The 20,375-nt window shown below is 37.2% G+C and overlaps 2 protein-coding genes across 2 annotated transcripts; both read right to left on the bottom strand.

Moving 5' to 3' along the window:
• Positions 1–10,928: 10,928 nt before the first annotated feature.
• On the bottom strand, positions 10,929–12,413 carry wdr83os (WD repeat domain 83 opposite strand). The gene is made up of 4 exons (XM_084395888.1): positions 12,247–12,413; positions 11,668–11,773; positions 11,419–11,516; positions 10,929–11,262 (listed from the first exon to the last, which is right to left on the bottom strand). Exons 1-4 carry the CDS (start codon positions 12,294–12,296, stop codon positions 11,196–11,198), a joined length of 321 nt encoding a protein of 106 aa, XP_084252014.1. The 5' UTR covers positions 12,297–12,413; the 3' UTR covers positions 10,929–11,195.
• Positions 12,414–12,694: 281 nt separating this feature from the next.
• On the bottom strand, positions 12,695–19,895 carry slc22a7a (solute carrier family 22 member 7a; the record flags this gene model as incomplete). Its single annotated transcript, XM_084395866.1, has 10 exons — positions 12,695–13,019; positions 13,176–13,382; positions 15,526–15,634; positions 15,740–15,954; positions 16,055–16,164; positions 16,273–16,390; positions 16,644–16,812; positions 18,250–18,404; positions 18,839–18,942; positions 19,494–19,895. 10 exons carry the CDS (start codon positions 19,893–19,895, stop codon positions 12,938–12,940), a joined length of 1,671 nt encoding a protein of 556 aa, XP_084251992.1. The 3' UTR covers positions 12,695–12,937.
• Positions 19,896–20,375: the final 480 nt, after the last annotated feature.

The raw sequence follows: 20,375 nt of genomic DNA, 5'->3' as shown, positions 1-20,375 counted from the left end.
ACAGTTGCATGAAAACTGCTGAGGTATATTTGAAAGTTCAATAACAACAAGAAACCCGTAAGGAATTACGATTTCGCGACCACACCAGAAAGCGATCAATATATATACGCACGCACACAGACATTGGAGAAACTGGGTCCTAAGGGACGCCTCTGTCTGGAACAGGTCTGCCACGCTTGGCAATCAGCTAGATTGATGCAAGATAAAAAGAAGATAAGAGAAGAAAGTTGTAAAGGGGGACCAAAGGAAAAAGAAAGAAGGGATGGAGGGCAAGATGAAGGTTTAGTTAGACTGCAAGAGAAGGGAAATTGGAAATAACCTAAGAAAAACAAACAATAGCTCAGTGTTTAAGAGGACACTCATTCTGTTCTCATTGGTCTTCATGCTCAATCTGTCTCCCGTTTCACTCCTCCTCTTGATTACGTCATATTTCATTCTTTTACTTTCCATTTCATAATTTCCTTAGGTGATGTTCATCTATTGATCCATCCATCCTCTCACATGGACTAAATATAGGCTGCAATTCTGTTTCTTTGTTCTTTCTCATACTGTTTATCAAGGTGGAAACTTTTCATTGACTTGTTTTTATATGAAGATAATGATATTTTCTATACTCTTTGCCTAACTCTTCCAGAAACCATGTACTTCCTCTTCCTTGTACATACATTTGTTCTGCCCTTATTAGCCGGTCTTAAAACTACTGCATTTAATTGTTTCAAAATACAAATAAATAACATAATATCTGATTGCTATCATAAAACGAGCCTTAAATCTTGCTCTGCATATCATCTTTTCTGTCAACTGTGCATGAAAATAAACTTTCAATCTATTTTTTTCTTTTTTTAACTCTGATTCATGCACAGGTTTATGCTGCCTCTGTGAATTAAAAAGCTTTTTTTTCTTTTTTTTTGTGACATAGATAATATAAGGCTCTTCAAAAAAATTTTTTTGCCCAGCCAAGCACAAAAGTGTTTTCTCATGAATAAAGCACAAAAAACTCGATGTTTCATCTCCTATGTTTCGTCTTATGGCCGGTATCCAGCTGTGAATCTCATGTTCTCTTTGTACAATAACTTCTATTATTTAATTTAATTTAAATGTATTTATTCTGTTCTTTCTCAACATTTAGCTCAAATCTACAAGTGCTATGCAAAAGCAAAAAAAATCCTAATTTTAAGGGAACTGCATCTACGTATGCATGCATCCACTAAAAATCACATTGATTGGTTACATTAAAAAAATATATGTTTGCAAATGCCACTTGGTTTGATATTTTGTCATCTAATGCAATGACATTCAAACATTTTAACGGATCTCTCACCACATTAACATGTCGCACGAGAAAAACAACCATTCAAAAAGATGGGGTCAGTACAATTATTCATTGTCATTTTTTTATTAAGGAAATTAATAATTCTATTCACCAAGGATCCAATTCAAAAGTGAGAGTAAAGACATTGATTATTTGACAAATAGTTTCTTTGAACTTTCTATTCATCAAAGAATTCTGAAAACAATTCATGTTTCTTGAGCAGCAAATCAGCATATGAGAATGATTTCTGAAGGATCATGTGACACTGAAGACTGGAGTAATGATGCTGAAGATTCAGCTTTGTAAGCAAAGGAATAAATTACATTTTAAAGTATATAAACATAGACAACAGTTATTTTAAATTGAAATACTGTTTCATAATATTACTGTTTCTTTACTGTCTGTTTAATCAACTTTTTGCAGCCTTGGTGAGCATATGAGGCTTCTTTTTTATATTACTAACCCCAAACTTTTAAAGGTCCCGTTTTTCGTGTGTTTTTGAAGCTTTGATTGTGTTTACAGTGTGCAATATAACATGTGTTCATGTTTCGCTTGTAAAAAAACACAGAATTTATCACACAATTTACTTATCTGTATACCACTGTTTTCACTGTCCTAAGAACGGGCTGATGACTTCCTTGTTCTATGAAGTCCCTCCTTCAGAAATACGTAACGAGTTCTGATTGTGCCAGCGGTTCCTGTGTTGTGATTCGACAGCAGCTTAGTGCACGTTGCCCGGAAAGGTCACGCCTCTTACCATAACGTGGAGATGCATGCGCTCAGTGTTATTGTAAACATGTCTTTACTATTACCCTATCAATTTGAGCCGGAATCAGACCCGGAGAACATTGATGAAGAGGATCAAGTAGACTCGGGTTGAAAATAACAGCGTCTCGACGACATGGCGACACACACACTCTACAAACGCAACTCTTCCTCTTCTCTGTGTGAGTGCAACAAGACCACGCCCCCTTTTTTTGTGTATTCCTGTGGGCGGAGGTTAGTCATTAAAGCAGGAAGTAGAGGGATGTAGTCCAAACCGGCCGTTCGATGTAGGCGACTTCTGTTAAATAAAATATCTCGCTTGGCATTGAACTTTGAGCTTTATAATTTTACAGATATTATTTATACTCTAACAACAACATTACACACTAACTAAAGTTTGAAACATGGGATCACAAAGAACGGGACCTTTAAGCCTTAATGTATTAAAGTAAATGTGCAACTCAGTAAATAGTGCAGATATCGTTATTGTACAGTTAATAAATAAAAAAATTGCTAAAATGTTCTCATATAGGCTAAGGAAAAGAATGATCATAAAATCCATAACATTTTACCAAGGTCCACTCGATTGGAATTTTATTCCCTCGCCACTGGTATAAATCAACATGGAAACTATTTGCAGAGGCTAATCAGGAAGTCTCTACATTTGCATCTGTTGGCATCCTCTCAGTCTTTGGGAAAAGGACTGCAGCTGCCAAGATCATTCTAGATGACATTTATTCATCAAGCACCCTCACAACTGTAATATCATATTCCACAAATCATCCCAGTTTCTCTGTCTTAAATCAATGCTTTAATTCATTGCGGCCTTGGAAATGCTAAAAAGCCAATTTTATGGTTGCTAAAAATAGCACAGCCACCCTATTTATGTGGCTTAGGTCTGTCTTGCCAACAGAAACTGTGGAAGCGTCCGCACAAAAGCTGCCCTCTTGTCACACTGCCGGCTGATCTGTCCATACTTGCTGCCAAGTGTCTCTGTATAAGACTCTGTGTGTGTGTGTACAGTCTATATGTAAAACACTCAAAAGCCTGAGGCTCATGTGTTTTGATTTTCAGCCTTTCATTCTAAACCTAGACCACTGAAATATGAAGTGAAGCAATATACAGCACAGATAAGGGGGAGGTATGTGGGACACAGATGAAGGTACGGAGAAGAGATGCAATACACAGCTAAGCAACAGCTAAGTGTTTTTTTTTTATTCTATTTAAGAGGATGTTTTAATATAGCACTGCTCTAATTGAGAGCGTGTGAGAGACATACCCCGTGTTTATGGAAAACACTGAGCTCAAGGCAGTGGCTAAAGAGAAAGAGTGGGAAAGAGAGAAAGAGTCTAATGTTTGTTTTTACCTTGAGAGAATATGAGGAAAAGGCTTCTAATTTCAGTTCTCAACAGTAAGAATAACCTACTGTCCCAGGGACAATGTGAGAGTGTTTCAGGGCAGTTCACGAAACTATCCTAGTATATGGTATGCTATATTATTATAATAATATTTATTAATTATATAATTAATGAAATCAGTATTGTTATACCACTAAAATTGTTTCCAGGCTGACATAATGTTCTCCAGCATAGTTTGGAAATGATCAAAAGAGCTTGTGATTCAACGGACACAAGAACATCAAACATCTGACCGTCTCCACAAAAGAGTTAGCATGGTCAATATCACAAATAGACTTGAATATGAAGATTTTCAATGTCTGCAACGTATGTGTTGCATAGCTGGAATGAGTTTAGTGGTGTATCTTATACATGTGAGTGTTTGTTTGTGCATTTCTCTACCACTCTGCTGTGTGACAGACTCCCTGGGCCCATATTTAATTACAGCCAGAGACAAGAAAAGGAAAGTGAGAGAGAGAAGAGAAGAGAGTGAGGGGAAATGAGTGAAATGAGGTGAGATTGCATTTTCTGTCAGTAACCTGTTATCTCACGTCTCCCCGCTGCTACGGCTGCCAGAATGAGTGGGTGAGCAATGAGAGTGGAAGCCTCCACACCCCTAAAGCGCAACAGAAATCGTGACTGGATTTCACTGCCACTCTGTGTTCATTTTTAAGCAGTCCCACCGTGACGCAAAACACAGAAACAAAGTCATACTCTTCTACACACCAGAGACCTGCAGCCGATGACACAAGTTTTTGTGCTAACAATGTCAAGGCAGAAAGGAACATGATCTTTCTAACATGAACCATATTTAGGTCAAATTATTTCCCCCTATTCCCAGAAACAACTATAAATATGTCATTTATAGCAATTCATTCTGACCATGAGTTGGAAATATATATATATATATACAAAAAACAAAAGATCGTTAGTCCGATTGACTTGAAAATTGGTATGCAGTGTCTTGGTCCAAGGTGCCATGTATGTCTATGAGGACATTGGCGTATCTCGAAAAACATGGCCGTAATCGGCCAATGGAGTTTGAGCACCTATTAGACAAGGTTAACGGAAGCCGATCGGAACGAAACTCGATGGGCATGTTCGGCTCATGGCCCTAGACGTCTGTAAGAATTTTGAAAGAAATCGGCCACTAGTTGGTGCTAACGAGTTTTACGGCTCTGTAATCACGTAGATCTCCTCCTCATTTTAAACACACATATATATATAAAAATATATGTGGCACTATTAGCACCAAACAAAATAGCAAAAACCATATATATATATGATTTTTGCTATTCTGTTTGGTGCTACAGTGCCACAGAAATACATCATCTTGACGGGCTGTCGGGCTCCAATTATGAGACTGACAAGTTTATGAGAAGCATGTCTCCACTAATCACAACAAAAGAATGTAAACAGACTTTCACTTCATTACTACAAAAACATCTTTGCCAAACATACCTTCACCACAGCTGTTTTGCCTTATTTAATGTTTCCATCTTGGTCTGAGTTTGTTCTCTTTCCTTTGCAGATTTCTGTTTCCCCTCGAGCTCAAGGTTTCCACATTCACTAACTGCTGTCAGGCACAACCACACACAGGGTCCAAATGAAGTAGGGACCATCACTAGGTCCATCAATGTGTCCATCACTGTGGCTCTAACATAACATCCTCTCCACACACACACACACACACACACACACACACACACACACACACACACACACACACACACACACACCTTCATGACCTGCCCTTTATTCTCAGAGATATGATAGGAGATGCATTTCTTGAGTGACAGTCTGAGAAGACATGCTCCCTGAAAGCTTTAGAGGAAGGCATGGAAACAAACTAGGTCTAACCAAAACGTTCCAACTCTGGTTTAGAAAATAATAATAGTAATAAAGATGAATGGTGTGTGGGTGTATTTCGCCATCGAAATGTGGACCATTGTTGACATTTCATATGAAACAAGGTTATACTGTTGCTAATTTCAATTCATAGGACTAGCATTGACATTAAACTACTTGTGCAAAATTACAGTAAACTTAAATGTCATCAGATGACTAAACATGCCAAAACACAACATTGGTGCTTTTTGATGGACTTTTTTCTAGTACACTTTAAACTAACAAACAAAGTCGTCAAACCCAAGACATTTAAAAAAAAGTAACATATTATTTAATACTCACTCCCATTGTTTCCGTCGGGCTTGTGGAGTGCTCTGCAATTTATGGGACTGGTGGGCTTTGATGACATCACGGTGGTCCACTAGGCCCCCTCTCCTTCTGACAGGAGGAACCAGAGAATCACTGGGCATCAAAGAGTAAAGTGTCCCATCCATCACCACGGTTTCCCCTCCATTCGTTTTGCTATAGTCAAAGGAGTCAACTTGGCATGCTTCATCACTCATGTCATACACAGTGTGATAGTAGGTGGGGTTGGCACAAACACTGCTCCCGCTGGTAGGAGGATGACAGCGCAGTTTGTGGCCCTGTGGCTGCACTCTCCCACCCTTCCGCAAGGACGGCGCTCTCTCCATGATGACTGAGCTGTCTGCATACATGGGAGACAGCATGGCTCTACGGGGGAAAAAGTAGAGAGGTGAAGGTGGCTGCATCCGAAATCGCATACTTCCCTACTATATAGTAGGGGGAAAATAGTATGTGACAAAAGAAGTATGTCTGAATTCACAGTACTCATAAAATAGTAGACAAAAGTACCCGGATGACCGACTACATACGATGGACACTCCACTATACCATGAGGCCGCGGGAGAGGATTTATGAATGGCAGTGAAGCGACGTAACTGACGCTGGTCATATGATAATGACAACATGGTGAATGTAGAACATCCAGATTACATTTATACTAAACACACTCATACTATATAGAACATACTTTTTTAGTGGTCGTAAAGTATTTACTTATTCAAAACAAGTACCTACTCAAGAGAGTATGCAGTTTCGGACGTAGGCTGTATTGGCAGAAATTATTTTGGTGTGATTTTTTTTCTGCTATCATTGTTGTTTTGAAGACTATGGATATTTAAAGCAGCACTCAGTAGCTTCGGGATTTCTTCGCTGTATTCTCGCTTTTTGCTCGCAGGTTTCTCTCTAGAGCTCCCCCCACAGCTTCGGAATAGATATTTGACAACACTGTTGTAAAAACTCTTTGGTGATTCTCAGACACCAGAGGCTAGTAGATCAACGACATCAAAGCAGATGGGACATTCTTTAAAACGTCTTCTTCCTTCGGGTTCGAACAGCATGAGGGAGCGCAATAATGACAGTATTTGAGCAGATTTCTTTTGGCCGTAAAGCAATTGTTTACATCGCGAGACCTGATATCACGCGATACTTCCTGCCGCGGCCCGCCGTCTCAAAGTTGCAAGTGCGAATTTTCCGCTCACGGGCACCAGGGGGGTGCGAAACGACCACCATTCAACCCGAAATAAGTAATATAACCATTCCAATGACTCCGAAGCTGTTCAGTTAAGGTAAAAAAGTTACTTAGTTCACCTTTAAGTGAAATTCAAAGAAAAATACCTTTTATCTTTTATGATGAGTATAATGTGTGATTATATCAGTAAAATCAGTAAAATGATTTCTCCATAAACGTAAATGAGCATAAAATCTATCCTCCCATTGATTTATAATGCATACTATGCTATTCATTTATGAAGCTGTTGACATAATACCCTGTTTGTATAATAATAATAATTATTATTATTATTATTATAGTATTGGTATTGCTATTATTAAAATTTTTGTAATAGCATTTCTCTATTTTTCTTATTGGAAAATACGTAGCCTATGTTGCGATGTTGTTCATAATGCTTCAAATAAATAAATACTGGAAAATAACTGAAAATGTAATTTTTTTTTTTATTTTTTTTTTTATAAATTTACTAATTATATCGGGAGAACTTATTCATAAATGTAGGCTAAATGAGGATAAAATATATCATTTGGTTGATTTCTTATTGCACTTTATATTTTTGTTGGTTGAAAAATGTTGTGATGGTGTTCATGATGCTATAAATAATAGTAATAATACAGACAGCAACCAAAAAAAGAAGAAGGACAGTGAAAGGGAAAATAGGTGACATGTTATCAAAAGGGAAAGGGAAGCAAAGGGAAGAAAAAAGCACCAAGGGAGGTTAATTAAAAAAAGGCTACACAGATGTTTAGAAAAAATGGAATAGACCAACGTCAGGTGAAAATAAATGATGCACTCCAGTACTACAATATGCTGACGGTGCTTGAAGAATTTGTCCACTGTGACACGGGAGGTGGAATAAAGTAATTTAAAGTGACACATACACACTCAACGCTTTCAATAACACACACATGCATAGGACAACAATAGCAGAGCTATAGACGGGTGTTTATGCTTTTGGGATTTCTGGGGATCTTTGAGATGCAGCAGGACGGGCCAATAACACCTCTACACTTCTGTTTCCGAAAGCAAAGCATTGAAAAGGTGTCAAATGCTGTAGTGACCTTCCCCAAAGTACATAGATAAAAAGAAAGGCACAGATGGAGTAAAGCACGGGAAAAGATAAGCACAGTCCAGACTGTGAATGGAATACATGCACACTACAGTCCTTATTGAGGCTGTGCTCTTTGTTGACAGGCGGGATTTGCTGTCAGACTGTGATTAGGAGGGACACAGCTTGTCTCAATGATCAGACACTAAAGATGGAACTAACTAAATCTGCCTCTTTATTTTTGGCCAATGGAGAGCAAAGGCATTGCAATTAGCATGCCAGTTCCAACAGGGAATATATTCAGTGAGGTGAAGGAGAACCAGAAGACATCCTGAAAGGCCTTCACACATTTTAAGGTCCCTTCCCGGAGGCTGACAGCATTGTGACATTCATGTTTTTGTATTTTTAGTTAGGAACACATCTCTTCCTCATTTAAAGGGTGTGATGCATTGGCTGCTTCCTGGACAAGACAAAAGAATCATTCTTTGCTTTGTTTGCTGAAGCGACAACACCATAAATCTCACTATAATGGCGAGGTAAAGCATAAACATATCCACAAAAGGTTGTAAGATCCAATTTTGGACGATTTCATTTTCATCATTGTGTGTTACAGCAAGTGGCTGTTGGTGTGGGTTGGTTCTCCATTGCACCAGCCCACAGACAGCCTCACCGTTGTGTGGGTGTGTAAGAATACATGCAATTATTTACAAAGTTCTCCAAAACCGCAAAAACTTAGCCTACCCATAAAAATAATGGCCATGAGAATCCCTACTCAAAGATGTCAAGTATCAAACTCTGGAATACTTTTACTGGATTGAACTAGATTTTTAACTCTCCAGTATATCATGCAATTTATATGGCTGCAAATGAAAAATGAATTGAACTGTTATCAGAAATGGTTGATGAAATTCAGTCTCAGCCAATTCTGCAGCTGACATGTGTATTGTTTAATAGAAGGACAAAGGAAAATGTTTGAACATGCAATAAAATGATTTGCTGCATTTAGTACCCTTCAGAGCATAGATAATATGCTACCTGCTGAGTGAACACTGGCTGAAAGCCATCACACAACAGCAAAAGGCTGGCAGCAGAACATCTAACAAATACAAAAGTCCTGTGTTAAGTCCAAAAATTCACTGCTGTGATACCATGGTATACTGAATATATAAGGAAGTAAAATCATAGTACATTGATATAGTCCATGGTATTTACCTTGTACTCCAAGGTAGTTCAAAGATAGTATTACCATGGCAAATGAGCAATACCATGGTATTTCATGGTACGTTTCAACCAAAGAAAGATTAAATATTCTTCTGTGATGCCCCAGATATTTCAGGTAAAGGTTTATGGTTTATAGATAGATAGATAGATAGATAGATAGATAATATAATTTTATATTTTACATTATATTAATTATATATTTTTATATTAAGAAAATATAGGCTATATATTTTAATTATTTGTATATAGAGAAAAATATTATGTATAAACATCTTTATGTAGGCTATGCAGAAAAATAAGCGATTTTGAACAGAGAAGAGACAAAACACTTACCGAAAAGGTTTGTGTTTTTTCTGAGAAGATCCTGGAATCTGGACCCGTCCGGATCACCTGTAGTTTATAACTGACAAAACTAACAATAAAACTCCACAAACTGAATGGTCCGAGGTCCGTTTTCTCAGAGCAGGAGGTCATTTCCATCTTCAAGCTCGGAGCATTCTGTCTTTAAGTATTTTTCTTGGACAAAACAGATAATTTGTATTTTCTCTCAGTGTAATATTGGTATTCCTCTCAGGAGTGACAGCTCTCGAAGGCTCTCGAGAAACGACTCTACGTGGCGCGAGACCCGCATGCACTTGTACGATACGATGAGTCTCGCGCTCTGTGCGCGTAACGAATACGTGACTGTAATGGCACTGAGTGTCGCGCGGACTAAAACTACGCGTTTTGATTGCTGCTGCTGCGCGATGGGTGAGAGACGGCGTGGTTGTGTAATTTTTCATTCCATCCGCAGGTTTATTATGAGATGCACAAATTATTATTCATACGGGAAATGTAAATGCGAATTTCACAAATCATTCGTTGAGCTACGCAAAAATAAATATCCACAAACAATAAAATGTCATATAATAATTCATAGCATATTATAATTATTGGGTTAATTTAACATTGTATAGATTATGAATTATCCAATAAGCTTGATCAGACGTAAAAGAGAGTCTGAATTGTCAGATGACGGTTAAATGCTGACTCAACGTCTTTCTCAGCTTTGACCATTAGTGACATAAAACATTCGTCATAAGACATTTAATAAAATTCGATACACAAAAGCTTAAATAATAAATAAATAATGTTTCTTATTATTTTAGAGGCATGCTTAATTGCTCGTGTTGTTCATGTCTAAATGTATAGAAAAACAGAAATCAGAGGATAGATTTGCCATCGGAACACATATCATATAAATAAATAATTTAATATTATAACTATATAGATTATAATCTTGTCAGAAAAGTGCTCAAACCAGTGGTAACATAGCATAATAGGTTACAGAAGAAATTGCCCTGTTATAAAGACAACAATCAAAATAATAGACTATGCACATTGCTCCTCTTTATAAGAAAAATAACAATACTTCCAAAAATGCCAATTCATGAGTTGCCAGTTGTTCCTTAAATCCTCTAAGCCTGAGCAGAATCCATTTTGGACACACTGAGAGAGGAATGAATCTGGCACGTCTGTACGGTACTGTATATCTGTTTAGCAGCGGTTTCTTACAGCACACTTGGAAAAACTAAATCTAACTAAATAAAAAGCTTATTAAACTTCTGTCCACACATATAGTTGGAAGCAGCAGCAGCATGAATACATTAACATCCAAAATCTCGCCTGCTAGTTATGCACATCAAAGTGTCCTACTTAGCACTAATTACTTGTGTATATATGAAAAATACAGCCACAAAGAAATGTCAAAACAGTCATTTATTTCTCAAAATCATTCAAAGCATATGAATATTTTTCGCATAGTGTGGTCAGTCCCATACATAAAAATCGGTGAGCACAGAGACAACTTGAAAAAAGGTCAAACAGGAGCTACGCTGGTCAATTTGACAGCCTCTGATTGGCCAGCTGGGCTGATGAGTGTATGTCCCTGTGTTCCAGAAGGACAGTGGGAGGATCAGCTGGTTCTCATGCCGTCCCTGCTGAGATATCTCCCTGGGTCTGGATTATTTGTTACCACGGTGGCGACATGGGCTGCGGGTTCTGCAAATACGACATCACGACAGCCGATATGGACAGCCTGAATGAATGAATACATGTTTCATTTGGCATACAATCCCAGAAGCATAACATTTGAGAAATTCTTCAGGTAGACTACACGTTAACGTTGATCAATTGAAAAAAAACAAACACTGGAATTGATTATGAGAATGTCAAATGAGCATAAGCAACTCACATGAAGCTGCTCATCATTTGTTTAGTGTCTTCTGAGCTTCTTGAATTGGCGAAACTGATGAACGAGCAATACACTGCAATCCATGCACACCATTTAAGCTGCCAAAATACACAAATGAAACACAATTTGGCATTACATACTCATTGAGAATCATTCTGCTCATGTTTTAATCACAAACAGTGAGCATTCCTGAAGTAAACAGCAGCGTTGACTGTAAACAGGAGTTTTTGTAGATGAGAATGAGGTCACCTTGAGCATCAGGCCACACATACTGAAGATCATGCCGAGCAGGTTCATGTAATCCGGTGTAGGATCTTCCAGTGTCGGGTTCGTTTCGGTATTGGGAGGCTTGTAGCTGTAAAACAAACACAATATGCCTCGACTATTAATAGTCTATGCTATTAATGCTGTCTGTTATTTAATCCAGCATCGATTTCATATAAAATACACAGAACACAAACATCACATGATTCCATCAGAGATGGAGATCCAAGACATACGATATCTAGGTGGACAACCCGAAATAAATGAAGGATTAGATCATAACATAAATATGCAACGATAACGATACAATTGCTGATAGTAATAAGCACTACTTAACATTATTGAATTAATATTTATACAGTTTAACAAGTAACATTAATAAAATGACCATTACATTTAAAGTATATTATTAGGTAAAAACCATACATCTATCTTCAGTGAAAATCTGGTTTAATCCCTACTAATCATTAGCCGAACTGCGGCTAACAGTGATGCTAACGAGAGCCAATCACACCTCTCATCATAGTGAATTAAACTATCGTTAAACACAGACATAATACTCACCGAAAGATCTTATTCGGTCGTCTTGGGTCTGCCATGTTGTTTAGGGTCATATTTTAAAATCCTAATAAAATGAAAACTTCTTTGAGGGGGTTAAGATCAGCACGTCAGCGAACAGCTGACCTGTGAAATTCGACTACGCCTGTTGTATGTAAAGCTGTATGTGGTGCACTAGCACCCCCTGCCGCTAAGGAGTTAATGTGTGTGGAAAATTCAGATAACAGTGGTAAGAATTTATTTAGGTCTAAAAAAAATGATTTATAGGCAAGTTATTATTAAAATGCAAATACTGTTAAGAAATAGTGGTAAGTGTAAGTGCCACATTTAATAAATTCTAAATTTCAGTTCATTACAGAGGTGTCTTGAATTCCATGATACAAAACTATCAAATGTTTTTCATATTTTTCATATCAAGATAAATGCACATGTACAAGAACACAAGAACCATTCAAACATTTGCACCATTACATTTTATTTCTTTTCAGAAGATAAAATACAAAAAGCACCTTATTTTAATAGACAGCATTTTGTTGACTTTTAAATTCAATGACATTTCAGTCTTGTGAAACCTCAAAGATGTTTTTTTAATCCCTTGTGCACCATAAAATGTCTTGCAGTTGATGTTATTTATTCACAGCTGTACGTAAGGATGTTGAACTGTAAGGAGTCATTGTTCTTCTGACAGTATTTGCCTTTATGAGTCCTTCTCTTGTAAAGCCCCAGAATTCATCTCAGAGAGTTCAACATCCCTCTCCGATTCCGTGGACACTGTGTGCCTTTAATAAATAAATAAATGATCAATATTTCACATTGTGATCTTATATCAAGATGCAGTATTATGGAATTTAATATTTGTTGTTGTGGTGTTTTGTGTGATTCAGCAGAAAGCAATTTTGGCATCCTTATACACTGGATATGATCTGATACTATACCTCCCCTCCTCTATATCCAGAATGTTCTCTGGAAGCTGAATGTTGGTGGTCTCAGGCAGCAGGAAGACCACACATCCGCTGAAAACTGCAGTGGCGGCAAACACTAGAGGCGGTGCAAAGCGCCACATGTCCTCCAATAATATGACCATGGGGGCGAGCGCACCTCCGATACGGGCTATAAAAGAGGTGTAGCCCAAGCCGCACTGCCTATGAAAGATACAGAGAAGCAGAGTGAGTTGCTTCATTCCAAAGACAAGGGGTAGCTCATAAATATGGATTAAAGGGATACTCCACTTTTTTTGGAAATAGGCTCATTTTACAACTCCCCCAGAGTTAAACAGTTGAGTTTTACCGTTTTTGAATCCATTCAGCCGATCTCCGGCTCTGGCGGTACCACTTTTAGCATAGCTTAGCATAGATCATTGAATCGGACAGGACCATTAGCATCTCTCTCAAAAAAATGACCAAAGAGTTTCGATATTTTTCCTATTTAAAACTTGACTCTTCTGTAGTTACATCGTGTACTAAGACCGACGGAAAATGTACAGTTACGATTTTCTAGGCTGATATGGAACTATACTCTCATTCCTGCGTAACAATCAAGAAACTTTGCTGCCGTACCAAAAAAACTCTTTGGTCCTTTTTTTGAGAGAGATGCTAATGGTCTTGTCCGATTCAATGATCTATGCTAAGCTATGCTAAAAGTGGGACCCACAGACCCGGAGATCGGCTGAATGGATTCGAAAACGGTAAAACTCAACTGTTTAACTCTGGGGGAGTTGTAAAATGAGCCTATTTCCAAAAAAAGTGGAGTATCCCTTTAAATCAGGGGTTTTCAAACTGGGGTCCAGGGACCTGCAGGGGGCCGCATGGGAGTGACAGTGAGTCCGTGGAAAAGTAAAAAAACAATAATAATTTGTTTAAAAAATTAAATTAATAATAAGTAACATAAAAATAATTAAGCAAATTAATTAATTAGATCAATTAATAAATAAAAATGGGATTGAAATTAAAAAGCAGTTAGTTATTAATTAAATAAATCAAAATATAAATAAATAAACATTTGATTAATATATATAAAAAAACTAGAATTACATAATTAAACAAATAAATAAATAATACATTTAAAAAATATCATTTTAATGCTGAGCAGACTCAGAAATGAGGGAGAGCTGGACCCCCAATGCAATGCGTTATTTATTTAGCTACAGAAATATACAAGGTAACTCAAAATATCTAAAGTAACATTGAACATTAGGAACAAACCGAAAACACGGAGTAAAGAGGAACAAAATCGAAACAGCCATCAGACCAAGAACATAGTGTTTGTAGCGTTTCTTTACAAAGTGTTATCGCCAACTACTGGCCTGGCAGCATAATGCAGAGATTTTATTCGTTTTCGTGAATTCGTGTGAATGGGGATCGTTTTGACAATGTTGTTGTCTGTACTCAAAGGAAAAACGTTCCGTTTTTAGTACATCATTATCGTGTAAACGTACCCTTAAAATTTCAAAAGCTTTCATTTTCAGCCCACCAAAATGCTGTTGATGTGTAAATGAATAGCCAAAACGCATTAAAAGTTTTCAGTTTTTGTTGAAAATGGTGATGTGTAAACGGGCCCTAAATACACAAGATAACAAGAGCTGGAACAAGGAACAGGTGTGGTTAATGAGTTGCTATGGAGACGAACGAGGGAAACTATGGAAACAAACCAGGGTAACTATGGGAACAAACAAGGCAGCAATGAAAACTGTCTCATTTCGAAGGCTGCATCTTCCGGTGGTTACATTTGTCAGCCGTATACGTCATCAAGGATGTCTCATTTCAGAAAAAGTAACTATTATCACATTGACCGTTATTCCTTCTGAAGTATAAGTTGTTGTATTTTTACTATGACTTTGGGATGAAATGTTTACTATTAAGAAATGAGACATCATTGATGACATAAGCAGCTGACAAATGTGACCTCCAGAGGACGCAGCCTTCGAAATGAGACACAGCTGAATAAAACAGGAACTAATCACAGGAAGTCAAACAGCAGGAACAATAAAAACAAAAATACACTTCAAAATAAGAGTCCTTAAACAAAAGACAGGGGAAACAAGATAGGAATTGTAACAGAAATAATCTAACAAACTCATTTTAGATTTATAATATTAACTTTTCAGTGTATAAATGTAGGTGTTTATAAAAATAGTGACGTCTTTAAAATTTTAGGATGGGGGTCCCTCATACGAGGATGATCATATTTGGGGATCCGTGGTATATGAAAAATATGAGAAACCTTTGGCAATAACATTTGATCTAAAATAACATTTTAAATATAATTTTCTAAAAAAAAATGTAATACCGGAGTACTGTAGGGTAGAGCTCAGATGTGTACAAGAAGGCAATGGTAAAGGCTGCCTCTGAGAATCCCTTCCCAATAACTGCAATTCCTGTACGCACAACAGCCAACTCTGTAGATGAAATAGCACAATTCTTCAGTAATTCATATATCCACCATCAAATATGGCAAAGAGGTCAAAGACAAAGATGCAGCATGATAAAGAATGAAGGAGTACCTGTTGGGATTATACTGTTTAGTCCAATCAGAGCTCCTGCTATAATGAGAGACCACGCCTGGGCGTTTCTCCGTCCAATCAGATCCAGAGTGAAGTAGGTCCCAACCTTAGCTGGGACTTCAATGACTCCATAGACAAACTGCGTGAGATAGATGTTCAGACCAAACCCAGTGATGTTGAAGCTGATGCCATAGTAGGTAAAAGCAACTGCAAACCTGTCAATTAAAATAAAGATTGTTGTTAAAAAAAAAAAAAAAAAAAAAAAAACAGCTAGCTTTTATATCACAATGGAGAAAAAAAAAAGTCCTCACATACCAGAAAATCCCTGACAAAAGCACAATCTTCCTCAGTTTCGGTGTCCTCACTAGATCAAGGTAGGAATGATCCTTGTCAGAGACCTCAGAAATGGTGATTTTCTTTAAGGTCTATAGTATATAGATGACAGTGAGATGTTTTATTTTGTTTTAATGAAGAGATAAAGGATGTGTTCAAAATTGGTTATAACAAATTAAAGCTCGGCTAGGTGTGTTTACCTCAGTTTCTAGTTTATGAGTGTACTTTCCATTCATCTTAGCACACTGAGTGAGATACTTCTGCGCCTCTTCTACCCTGCCTTTGGCCAGCAGCCATCTTGCTGACTCAGGGACCCACCTTTTGAGGTGAATTGCAAAGGAGAAAAATAGTCTTGTAGTCATGATGCACATTTAGAGGCCTAAAAATATGCATTATATTTTTGTAAAAATATAAATAAATATTTGTAATATTTATTTAAATATCTGTAATATTTGTTAATTCATAATGAATAGAAATATTTTCTTCCTTTTTAATTGTTTGTATTTCAAATCCCACTATATTTTCTGGTCCAATAACCCGTTATTCTTTCACTTGCAGTTCCACCACTCACCACCAGGCAATTATGCCAACAAGGCAGGGTGATGTCACTACCAGGATGAGGTGGCGCCAGTCCCTGATGAGATATGCCAGAAGAGCCAGAAGCATGTTCCCTACACTCCATCCGAGACTGATGATGGTACCCGTAAATGTGCGATGTTTAACGTCTGTCCACTCAACACCTGTAGAGTGAGCGGAGTTCATGTTAGAGTCGGTGAAAACAATACTGTGAATAATCTGGTCTAAGCAACATGATACTTTCTCCTGACATGATACTTTGCTTCCAGAAACTAATTGAAAAATACTTTTAATTAGCAAGGATTAATCAAATTGCTAAAAAGTGAAAGTAAGACATTTATAATGTTGCAAAATATTTCTATTTTGAATAAAGAAATCATTCTAATGCACTCAAAAAAAAAAAAAAAAAAAAAAAAAAAGAAAATGCTAAGTTGTTTCAACCCATGCTTGGGTCAAATATGAACAAGTCCAAATGTTGGGTTTAAAAATGAAATACAAAATTTTAAAAGGGGTGGTTGAATATGATTTCACTTTTCTAACTTTAGTTAGTGTGTAATGTTGCTGTTTGAGCATAAGCAACATCTGCAAAGTTACAGCGCTCAAAGTTCAAAGCAAAGGGAGATATTTTGCTTTTTAAGGACTACAACAAACGGCTGGTAGGGACTACAGACATTCCTCCCGGGTTAGTGACATCACAAACCCTAAAATTTACATAAACCCGCCCCCAGGAACGCGTTTTATAGATTATCATGACAGAATGTGCTAATCAATGACTAGAAGATAACTACACATAAGCTACATAAATTCATCAACTAACCATTCAGAAATGTTGTCTCTTCTTCTTTTGAGTCTCTCCATCTTTCTGACTTCTGTTTGTACATAAAAGGCTAAAAGTTTTTGAAATTTTCAGTGCATGTCTGTGTGAGGTAAAAGGACACAAGCTGTTGAAGCTCCGCCCTCTCTCCCGGGAGCAGCAGCTCATTTGCATTTAAAGGAACAGACACAAAACGGTGCGGTTTTGCTCATCCTCAAAAAGTGACAACTTTAACATGCTGTATAAAAATGTCTGTGGGGTATTTTGAGCTAAAACTTCACATACACACTCTGGGGACAACAAAGACTTATTTTACATCTTGTGAAAAGGGCATTATACCACCCCTTTAAACCAACAGTTGGGTTTGTCCATATTTGACCCAAACATGGGTTGAAACAACTCAGCATTTTTTTTTTTTCTTTGAGTGCATTAGAATGATTTCTGAAGGATCATGTGACACTGAAGACTGAGTAATGATACTGAAAATTTAGATTTGCCATTACATGAATAAATTACATTTTAAAATATATTTAAATAGAAAAACTTTATTTAAGTTGTTATAATATGTATTTACTGCAAATAAATGCAGCCTTGGTGAACACAAGAGACTTCTTTAAAAATTAAATCTTACCAACCACAAACTTTGGAATGGTAGTGTATATACATTTATATACATTGATTGGACAACATGCACTGATGAATAATTCACAAGAAAGTAAATAGGATCAGTTTTGATCATGTTGACTAGAGAGATTGAAGATTAAAGAAATGATAAATTGATAGATACACAGGGCCACTGTGGTGATAGACATCCCGGTCAAGGCAAGTCCGCATAAGGTTCTTGCTATGGCGAACATCACGTAAGATGTAGAAAAAGCCTCGACAATTCCAAAAATAGCACTGACCACAAAGGACACTTGAATCATTGGCTTACGACCAAACCTGTGGAGTGATTTGAAAGACATATTTAACCACACAGGATATTAGACCATTTTATAAGAGTGAAAATCACATGGAAAATGTCTCTTGCTCTTTACACAAATAGCCTGAGGTAAGCAGTTTTAGGCGTGGGTTCAACTGTGATGTTCCGTAACGAGTATAACTTGAGAAAAAACTCTATTGTGAAAGCAAAGAATGATTATGAATATGTACAAATCAGCTATGCAGAACAAATCAAGGGGAATGAATCATTTTTCACCCTCAGACATGTGAGTAAAGACACTTTATTATAGTAAAATCATGTGACCAACTTTGAGCCTAATGAAACTCGGATATGGTCCATGGATCAAAAGAAAATAGTAGAAAATAATTGGTCATAGAAAAAATAGCATGGAACAAATTATTCTAAAACATAATATTGATAAAAAATAACATACTTGTCTGCCAACTGGCCAAACACAACAGCACCGATTGTCACTCCAATGAAGAAAAATGTGGCAAGGGCTTGGTTTAGCTTTTTGTCGTCACATACCAGGTCCCACTAGAAAAAGAGAGACAAATCACACCATGATAAAGTCCTTGCAGATTTCTTATATTGTCTTTGTTAGAGAACATACGGGTGAAATAAAGTCCATGAACAGCATGAAAATGAACTCATCAACATATAAAAGAGAGCTATGATGAATTTTCAGTGTGAATTCTAGACCCAGAAAAGTCATGGAAATTTCTATAATGAATAGGAATTATTCTAGTTATGCCAAACTAGAAATGAACATTTGTGAGTAAAATCCCCATAATCACAAAAGTATAGACAAATTGAAATTCATTGGTAATAAAAAGTGTAAACCCTGAAGAACATAGTTATTGAAATGTATGAAATTATATAATTTAATTGTTTTAACTATTAATAATTTTTTTGTTCAATTATTGTAATATATTCCCACTCTTAGTTTTTAGTAAAAATGAGCAGCTTTGTCATTACATCAGAATTACAATATATATACTGGGGCCTTTCTAATGTTGTCTTTGACATTGGGGGGCCTTTGAGTTGAAGGCCACTGAAATAGAGGAAAGTGCTTTGTATATTCTTACCTCTGTGGCGGTTGTTGAGGTGAACTGTGAGCGGTCATATGCCCATCCGTGCTGGCATGGCACCGACACATTTGATCGGTTTCCATACAGTAGGGACAGGTCACCGTTAGGGTTGAAGTCCAAGGGAATAGGGTACATCTTGCAGGAGCTGTAGGAGCCATCTGCATTACGTGGGATGCCAAAAGCCAGAATCCGTGCCGATTCATTGTCCTTCTCTGTGCCACCTGTGTACCGGCCGTCCAAGTGAGGCAGGGCACAGTGGTGGGATGGCACACCTGAGATGAAGTTGTGGAGCAGGAAATGCAGTGGAAGGATGACCCGTGGGAGCCACAGGATGTATAGAACCAGAAACTGGAACTTGTTGAAGCCACCAATTTCTTGAAGGATTTCCTCAAACCTCATAGCTGAAAGTTAGATAAGCTACCAAGTAGATATGATATACGTTTGTTTCTTTTGCGAATGCTCGTTCTACTCACCCATCAGAATCGAGATCTTCTCAATGAAATTTGCTCTTTTTCTAGAGACACACTTGGTTTGGTCTATAGTGAACGGCGAGTGGAGAGTTGTCTGAGGAGATTGAATTGAATTGCTATATGTTATCATAATACTGTTCCCTGTCACGCTTTTCAGGGCCTGAAAGAGACACAAGAAGGTCTTTGTCTTGGTAAGCTCGAGCTCAAGAAGAATCCCAGGCTTTAAAAGTTCACTATCCCTCAACTGACTAGCCGGAGAGAGGAAAAGGAAAATACATTAGTTCCACAAAAAAATGATTCTGTGGTGAAGTAAATACCACAGAAAAAACAAATGTAATTTTAGTTCAGGCAAGAATAAAAAAGTAAATTCTAAATTAGTACTCAATTTAAGATTGTAGAAATGTTGTTA

This window comes from Rutilus rutilus (genome assembly GCF_951802725.1).
Source record: "Rutilus rutilus genome assembly, chromosome: 22".
Classification (NCBI taxonomy): Eukaryota; Metazoa; Chordata; class Actinopteri; order Cypriniformes; family Leuciscidae; genus Rutilus; species Rutilus rutilus.
The sequence above is the reverse complement of the archived record's forward strand: the minus strand, read 5'-3'. Positions and strand labels throughout refer to the sequence as shown.

Coding starts and splice junctions, on each gene's coding strand:
- wdr83os (XM_084395888.1), bottom strand. CDS start 12,296: ATGACCCTAAACAACATGGCAGACCCAAGACGACCGAATAAGATCTTT. Junction 11,774..12,246: donor CGACCGAATAAGATCTTTCG/GTGAGTATTATG, acceptor TTTGTTTTACAG/CTACAAGCCTCCCAATACCG. Junction 11,263..11,418: donor CAAATGATGAGCAGCTTCAT/GTGAGTTGCTTA, acceptor TCATTCATTCAG/GCTGTCCATATCGGCTGTCG.